The 9,326-nt window shown below is 40.2% G+C and overlaps 1 protein-coding gene across 1 annotated transcript; it reads right to left on the bottom strand.

Annotated features, from left to right (window-relative positions):
- Positions 1–114: 114 nt before the first annotated feature.
- Positions 115–3,210, bottom strand: LOC124151587. The gene is made up of 2 exons (XM_046524117.2): positions 2,912–3,210; positions 115–2,117 (listed from the first exon to the last, which is right to left on the bottom strand). The coding sequence occupies exons 1-2, from the start codon at positions 3,034–3,036 to the stop codon at positions 1,685–1,687; spliced, it is 558 nt and encodes a 185-aa protein (XP_046380073.2). The 5' UTR covers positions 3,037–3,210; the 3' UTR covers positions 115–1,684.
- Positions 3,211–9,326: the final 6,116 nt, after the last annotated feature.

Raw genomic sequence — 9,326 nt, forward strand, 5'->3', positions numbered from 1 at the left:
ACGCGTACTTTCCTCGGTGATAAACAATAGTTTCTGTTTTGACGTTGCTGTTGAGGAAATAAGGAACCTGACTTGTTGAAACCTCTTAAATATATATTTCTATTCTTGTCTTTATTTAGAAAACTGAAAGGCCATAGACATGTGGTACAAATCCGTGTGAATAGTAGATGTACAGAAATAATTATTGTTGGTGTACATGGTAATCTTGGCCAATATTTTAAAACGTGTGCATATATTTACAATGTGAATCGCTTTCAACATCAACAACTGCATATAAAGTGTATACCATAACACCAAAAAATCTGCCGAGGTGGGGGTGGGGGAGCAAAAGGCAGAATGCATCATGTCTTTAGTATCACTACCCTAACCAGGATTTATCGACCCACTGCGAAAAGGACCATCAATGTCAAGAAATTCCAGATTCGAAACAAATGCGATACTGTTTTTTCATATATTATATATTTGGTATCGCATTTTCAGAATGTAGATATGAACATGAAGCTTTTAGTTTCCATACATGTTGTACCTCACAACATATATATTCTATACACATTTCTTGAAACAACGCATGCTGCTTACAACTTAGCTTTCCAATGAGTTGCATGGCAATTAAGAGAAATTTACCACATATGACACGTCGCTTGTCAAAATGATGCGCGATGATACCAAATACTATGACCTTTACATGGCTTTTACTTTTATAATGAAAATAGCTGGTGTTTGATATACGGTAGAAGAAAACATGCATACCCTTTTCGCAAATAACTGATATCATCACTGATGTTGAGTGATCCATGCGCATAATGATCATCACTACTCTGCCTTTTATATTTATTTCGGCAGAGTTTTAAAACTGATTATTCTCTTGCGCTGGTGTTTGAATTATATACCATAAACAGTTAAGAATGCACATTTATTTGTTTATCTCGTTATTTCAACATGATAATCCATAAACTTCCATTTACCTTATTTGATCAACTCAACAGTGTCCGGTTTCAAACAGGAAAAGGCTGTACACACATAATCCTAAGATATGAAGATGACTGAATCCTATAGGCTGATCTTATGCGTTCCTTAACAATACATAATAACATGTTGCTCTGATCTTCTATTGACGTCTTAATTCATTGTATTAAACAAATATTTACAGAAATAAAACACGATCGTTCTTTCATATACAAGGATGTGAAACTAAAAAATACATTGGCCGGTTACATCACGTGCCCTGGCCTCATTTAGAGGTCAACAATTTGACATTCGGAAGGGAGAGGGAGTGGGGGCGGTTCTTTTTAAATAACCTGGCCGGAAAATGCTAAAAAATAATTTGTTTAGTGGACATAATTTTCATAATGTGTTGCAGGATCAGGGTTCAGGAAAATGTCTTTCGGTCCTCCTTTCACAGTGAAGAAAATGAATGTTTTGTGGAACTGGCTGATTTCTTTTTGCCTCAAGCATAGAAATAAAGATATTCATGGGGATGTTGCCTCCAATACAGATTTAGCTATGACGTCGTATCTATGACGGCATTAGTATAGTGACCGATGTTGACAACTCGTCAATGAAATCTAACTGTCAAATAATGTCCACATTGGATCTTTCCATGTTCATACACGAAGGTAAAAATCAACACACATCCAGAACAGCAGGTGGTGCAACGGCGTTTTGTAGTTGTCATCTGATGAATTCACGATCCCCCTACTAAGCTCGACACATACTGACGTATCATCCATGGTCGCCATGGCGACCGTACATCTGCAGATATAGCACCCCCAGCATGCAACACGTTGTAAACGACCCAACAGCAGTTTTCTTTCATTGGATCAAACTGACACTTCAGAAGAATAGATGACCAGGAATTCTTCATTTTCTTGAGATGTAACACTTTGGATGGTATTGTGAATTCCACGTCATACTCATACCCCATAGTCTGAATGTCATCATCCAGATCAGTGCCATTGGTGGTTTCTATTCCATTCGTAGCTTGATGAATCTTTGCATCTTTAAGCTCTTTCTCATGTCTTGGCCACCAACTTATGTAAGTGCCATCACTCAACTTGAGAGACACGTGTCCGATCTTCAGAAACTGTGTGGGCATCCATATATAAACCTCATGGGACCTTGAACAATAACAAGGAGTAGCAATAACAGAAACACTGAAATACCCGAGAGTTCATTCAGCCATCAATATATGGTTACAAAGTACAATTTTACAGTCATGTTACAATGTTGGACCAGCTTAGTCCAGGCGTTTAGACGGTTTCGTGTTTGACGCCTCATTTAGCAATATTCCATTTAAATGGCGACGAGACAGGTCAGGACTGGATCAGATAAACCAGTGATTAATAATATGAACATCACTCCACTTCGTCCGGGTATGATGGCACGCAAATCAGCCAGGTCACAGAGCCTGACAACCAAATCTATTACGTTGCTTCTTACGACAAGCGGGGGCACGGGTGGCACAGTCTTCTAAGGCGCCGCGATTCGCTGTGCAGAATTGCGTCCCTTGGGCACGCCAGAAACCTATGATTGTGTGTTTGAACCTCGGTTCGCCCCGATTATGTTTCTAGGTTTGTCAGCACCATACCCACGCTCGTGGGTTTCACCTAAGTGGTAAACGTCTGAGACCTGCATCACTTCGGGCATTCCTCCCACATTAAGCTGACACGCCGCGATATAACTGGAATACTGTTAAAAGCGGCGTTAAACCCAACTCACTCACTCACAATTACAACAAGCATTGGTTAATGGGGACCTAATCCAGAATCCCAATGGAGTAGCCGTTTACAATCCTCTATATTCAGTTTGGTATTTTCACATATATCTTTCTTAGTTGAATGAGGCTGTTGATAAATAGATGCTATAGTCACAATAACGTTTTTTGCAAGAAGAACCCATAAGTAAGTCTTACTTTCGGCGTGCTGCCATGACCAACTCGTCACGTGCCTCGCAGGTAGATGTTATTGCGACGTACGTCTCCGAGTCTAAAATAAAAGAAGAGACATCATTGCTCGTGTCTTCATGATGCATATCCATTCAGCAGAAATAGTCTTGATCTGTGTCCCCACAACGCAGATAGTAACTGTAGTTTATGTGATTCACGTTATTTACTCTTGTCTGTGGTGATTCACGAATAGCGGAATTCACAGTCGATTGGTTGGTTGGTTGGTTTGTTGTTTAACGCCGCACTCAGCAATATTCCAGCTATATGACGGCGGTCTGTAAATAATCGAGTCTGGACCAGGCAATCCAGTGATTAATATCATGAGCATCTATCCACGCAATTGGGATCGATGATATGCATCAACCAAGTCAGCGAGCCTGACCACCCGGTCCCGTTAGTCGCCTTTTACGTCAAGCATAGTCGTCTTTTACGGCAAGCATGGGTTGCTGAAGACCTATTCTACCCCGGAATCTCTACGGGTCGAATTCACAGTCGAAAAGATCTATATTAATGACTGTCAACGAGTTAACAAACCCAGCACACATACATGTTGCATATAATGTTGAGATGAAATATATGTAAAGGGAGTATACTACTTACCCTAATGCAAAGAGAGGCCTTCAAAGCAAACCAAACTGAGACCTGAGACATCGAGTACCATACCGTCTTTGGCAGAGTCATAGGTGTAATTAGAACCGTTAGTTTACATCGGATTCACGCGGCGTTCTTGTCACATTGTACAGATGTGCGTGTTGTAGATGTTAATCTGGCTCTCGATACCACTGAACATTGTTGACGTGATTATCGTATGATTGTGTTTACATTTCTGCATGGTTACACCAAGAACTCAGATCTACTGACAGACCCTTCTCTCAGTGTAGATCTAGATATGACTGGGGTGAAATCAACCACAGCCAGACTCGTACCCTAGAAGTAATATATTTAAGGATCGGCTGTATTTTACGGTTCATTGAGGTATGACGCGAAAAACCGATGAGCAAACTGTATAAAACGCGTAGCGGATTCTAACAAAAGTTTGCACATCGGTTTTTCGATTCATACCTCAATGAACCGATACTAATACACAGTCAATCTGTATTATTTAATTCGATAACAAAAATGTGTTATCTACAATAGTTTAATTAAAAATAGTATTAATACAAGCAGACAAAAATTACGTGATTGATAAACATTCCAGGCGTAGGTATATATATACCGTGGCGTGACAAGGCGTGGCGTGGCGTGGACCTGATGTCACCACTGAGTGAGTGAGTGAGTGAGTTGGGTTTAAAGGGGCACTGATCTAAAGCAATTCTCAGGGACTGGTGGTTGCCTTTGTTATGTTTTTTTCCCCGTGAGTACCCGGATGATACGCAACGAAACTGAGCGTGACAAGAGACTGGGCTACCGTCTGCAAGGACAGCTGAATAAACTTGGAGGCAATAATTGTTTTACTCATTTTTGAACACTGATTGGTTAACCGTGATCTATAAAGATTTCTACAAAGGGCGCATGTTAATTAATTTCTTCAGCCTAAACAAACGGACAAAAAGAAACTCATCGGATGTCGTCATTTGGAAATAGTTATATGATTGTTATAGTTAAAAAAAGAGTATCCATGCAGTGAAAGCATTTTCGGATTTCGGATTAGGTGGATAATACAATTACTACTCCCTTGTTGTCATCCACGTTTTCTCGTATATCCCTACACTTGTGTATTTGTCGTCATTCACTTGATGCTCAGTTAATGAATTTATTACAGATATGATTAGTGGTAGCACCGCTCAGAATACCTGACAAAGGTTCAAATTTGGCATTTATTGTGCCTGGGGTAGTTATTCAATCTAAATCCAGGTTTACAGTGAGGTGAGATGTGTGTTATGGAATATGCACGTGGCAGCCCAGCAAGAGATGAATGATCAGTTGATTTACTTTTTTGTAAATCAACGGATCGTAACCCTAGTCATCAAAGGATTAACAGAATATACATTGATTGATTAATCACTGTTATCTTGCACAGTGGATATGTCAAAAGTGAGTGTTTACATGTCTAGGTTTACTAAAACAAAGGGAATACACTCATATCATGGGTTAACCGATGATATATTGATTGATTGTTCATTGTTTTCTAACTCAATGGATTTTTTTAGGAACCGTGGACGTTATGAAAATAGTTGCCACGTGGGCTTTCTCAGCCGACCTTTGAGACATGACACCTATGTGAAACACCTGAAACAATCTAAGTGATCAGTTGACAAACGAACACCGGTCCTTCTAAATAACGCCCGGGGGCGTCCGGAAACGTCCGGGAGCGTCCGGGCAATGCCAGGGAGCGTCCGGGAGAATGATACTGAATGATAAAGTGTTTTCTATATAATTGTGTTCTTGTATTAATTATACAAAATAACATATAGCTGGAAAAAAATTACATACACCCCTATTCTTTTTAAATGGTGAATCTGCGAAGCAAATACGATTTGATTTTATTCGAACTGACGAGGTAGTCGTAACGTAGGCTTTGAAGGATGCAATGTAAATTTGCTTATGGAACAAAAATAATGTTCTTTTATAGTGTCATATTCTGTATGCTATTCCATAGCTAATAACGTCGGGGAGCATCTGGTGGGAGTGTCCGGAAGAATGATACTAAATAATAAAGTGTATTCTATATAATTGTGTTCTTGTATTAATTATACTAGCGTACGTGTTTGCCACGTGCAGCGGCCGGAAGCTTCCGGTTACTAGTACTTCCATTTTCTGGCCGCTGCACGTGGCAAACACGGACGCCAGTTGATATTCTCACGATCTTACCAAACTGTGAAAGAAATATTTTATTGACTGCACTGTATTTTTAAACCCCCGGACGTCTGATGAAACCTCACGGACGTTTCCGGACGTTTCCGGACGCCCCCGGACGTTCCCAGGCGTCCTCGGACGTTAAATCGTAGGACCCACGAACACGGGTTATAATATGCCGAAACGATATATATATTTTTTAATATTTGATTGTTACAGAGACACGTGACATCGAATAAGTTTCTTTGTACAGCTGCAGACGTTTGGCATATTGTTCCTTTGTGTTGATATTCACGGATGCATTCCTCGAACAAGGAAGCTGCCTAAAATTATACACATAAATTTGGTAGGTTGTAGTTATGATATTGCATTTTGTTTTCCTTCATTTGCTGTAGCATTGGACAGATTCATTCCTGTTCCTCTACGTCTTGATTGGGAAATTCTTCGATGCGCGATAGACGTTGTTTTTCACAAGTCTGTTCCTTTGAAAGCGTGTATATATTACAGTCAATTTGTAAAATGTGATTCTCTCAGGCAATTTATAAAATGTGTAAATATTTAAGACATTTTGACTGAAAAATCTGTCCATTTCTTTAACAGATTGACTAAAACTGATTAAGACGATCAAAGGGGCCAAAAAACATCACAATAGATAATTATGTAGGATCAGAAGCCAAACAATATAGAAATGTACTTTTCATGGTAACATTTTCAGTCTCTTGGTGATGACATTAAACATCAAAATGTTTGGAATTCGATATTATAATATAATACAGGTGGGCATATTTAATATTTTTTTAGCCAATTTGCAAAATAACTGAATATTCAGGCGTTTAATAAATTTCCAAAGTGAAAATTTTGCACATTTTGACTGTAAAAAATATAAACACGATAAAATAAGAAATGCTCAGGAGAAATATTTATTTTGTGTTGCAAGTCAAAATAGTGTAAACGAAAATCGCACAATTACCAAGCAAGTGACTCATCAAAAGTTCGTCACCATAACCGATGCTACCCACAAAGATACGTACATTTCCTTATTATCTCCAAAACTGTATTTCATTTTGTTGATAGATGTGACCATACGCCCTCATACTGTCAATAAAAGTGACAAATGTGCTTACGAATTGCGCAGCACAGGTCGCGAACTAGTCTAGGTTTCATTCGTGACCAACTCGTGCTATCCCGGGACAAGCCGAATAGCGACTCGTGCCCCTCTCATGGCCATTTTTTGCGACCGGGTTCCGTCTTAGCGCAAACGGGCATACCTAAAACAACTGTCAACTCGTTGCGTAATGGTTCACATATTATTTCTCCATATATTTCAGAAGCAATTTAAAGCACATTGGGACGTGCGGAATTATACACTATTATGATTGAACACATTAAACTGTGTCCTTGGTTATTTTTTAGATGCAAGACATATGTAAAATCAAAAATTATTTCTGAGGAATTCATTGACGAAGAACTTGAAATCATACGCGCATTCTGATTGGTTTGTCGTATTTTCGCACATAACATTCATCGATAGGGGGACGAGTCTTCTTGCAGGTTACGGAAAGGGACGAGTGGTGACGAATGGTCTAGGTTTCTGCTATATCATCCGGGTACTCACGGGAAAAAAACAAAAACAAAGGCAACCACCAGTCCCGGGGAATTGCTTTAGATCAGTGCCCCTTTAACGCGGCTTTTAACAGTATTCCAGTTATATCTCGGCGTGTCAGCTTAATTTGGGAGGAAAGCCCGAAGTGATGCAGGTCTCAGACGTTTACCACTTCGGTGAAACCCACGAGCACGGGTATGGTGCTGACAAACATAGAAACATAATTGGGGCGAACCGGGAATCGAACCCACAATCATAGGTTACTGACTCTGCAGACAAACAAGAAGGCAGACATTCACAAAGTCACATACACATACAGACACGGACACATCAACATAGACACACACACACACAGACACAGACACACACGTACTTTTTTTCAAAATCCTGTGCCCGCCTCTGTCGAGTAACATACACTCTCATGTTTATAAGAGCAAGACATGTGTGACGTGTGCAAAAGTCATTGTTGTTCGATACGACGGTGCGACAGCATTCTCATTTAAACACCATACCTGACAGTTATAATACAAAGAAACCTTCCACCATCCTCCGCCATCAGGTGACAGTGATTCACTGACGACTCACAGGGCTTGAAACACTTGATGTCACTCCGCGTTGGCGAGTGATGGAGACGGGATGTGTTTGTGGGATTACCTAAAAGTCGAACGTCTCTTCGGTGCAAGTGTTGTTTTGTCTGTCAAGCGGAAATACTTCCGTATTTATACAGTAAGCCACCTCACATATCAACGAACCGCGCTACCTCCGTTTACACTGTAAACAGGTTAAACGTCACGCTGTTCACATGAAGGAGTTTTCAGACAGTTATCGTCAAATCATGTATTTTCCTCTGCATTGATTATAGATACAACATCGTGAAAACGCTCACGACCTGCGTCACGTTTATCTTCCATCTCACATTACCTGGACATACCCCGACATAACTGGCATGTTGTATAAAGCGCCTTTGTGTGTCCGAGCAACAAAAGGTCTCCTCCACCATACACGTATTCAGAATAAGCAATGTAAGATAACCATAGGGAAGACCAAGTAGTTACACGAACAATTATTTAAGAAATCCATGTTACATTCCTGGAACGATATTCTTAACGCCAAAGGGACGGTCGGGTAGCCTAGTGGTTAACGCGTTCACTCATAACGCCGAAGTCCTGGTTTCGATTCCCAACATGGGTACAATGTGTGAAGCCCATTTCTGGTGTCCCCGCCCTGATATTGCTGGAATATTGCTAAAAGCGGCGTAAAACCATACTCACTCACTTAACGCCAAAGCAGTATCGGCCTTCCTTTCTTCCATTGTTAGTATTTCTTCCCGATTCAGTGTGAATGTCTAAAACATAGCCAAACATTATTTGAAGAATTGTATTATATTCCCTATGAAAATATCTTATAACCTGATAACGGAAAAGGTAAAATGATTTTTATAATAATTCAAATTCGTAAACGCGTCTCTTCGCATATTACCTTTTTGAGCATCTTTAAATTAAATTTTCATTATGGACGATTTATTTTTGTTTGTGAAAAATTGTGTTAACCTGAGAGTACTGGATAGTACTCATGCCAAATAAAGGAAGCGCGCTCGGGTGCCCCAGTGGTAAACGCGTTGACAGGTCACGCCTTAGGCCCAGCTTCTTTTCCTGAAATGGGTACAGTGTGGCTGGCTCGTGTTTGGTGTCCCCTGACACAGTGTCAAAGTAAAGTGACAAAATACTTTCGATAAGGGACATCTGCTGACAGCAGAGCTCACTATGCGGCTCAGAATAAGCATGTGTTGATCAGCATTTTTCCTCGGATTCTCAAAAATATCAAGACACGGGAATTTGGAGAGGAAGTTTAACTTTAAGTGAGTGAGTGAGTGAGTGAGTGAATATGGTTTCACGCCGCTTTTAGCAATATTCCAGCAATATCACGGCGGGGGACACCAGAAATGGGCTTCACGCATTGTACCCATGTCGGGAATCGAGCCCA

The sequence above is a fragment of the Haliotis rufescens genome, unplaced genomic scaffold, assembly GCF_023055435.1.
Source record: "Haliotis rufescens isolate VD_foot unplaced genomic scaffold, xgHalRufe1.0.p SCAF_13, whole genome shotgun sequence".
Classification (NCBI taxonomy): Eukaryota; Metazoa; Mollusca; class Gastropoda; order Lepetellida; family Haliotidae; genus Haliotis; species Haliotis rufescens.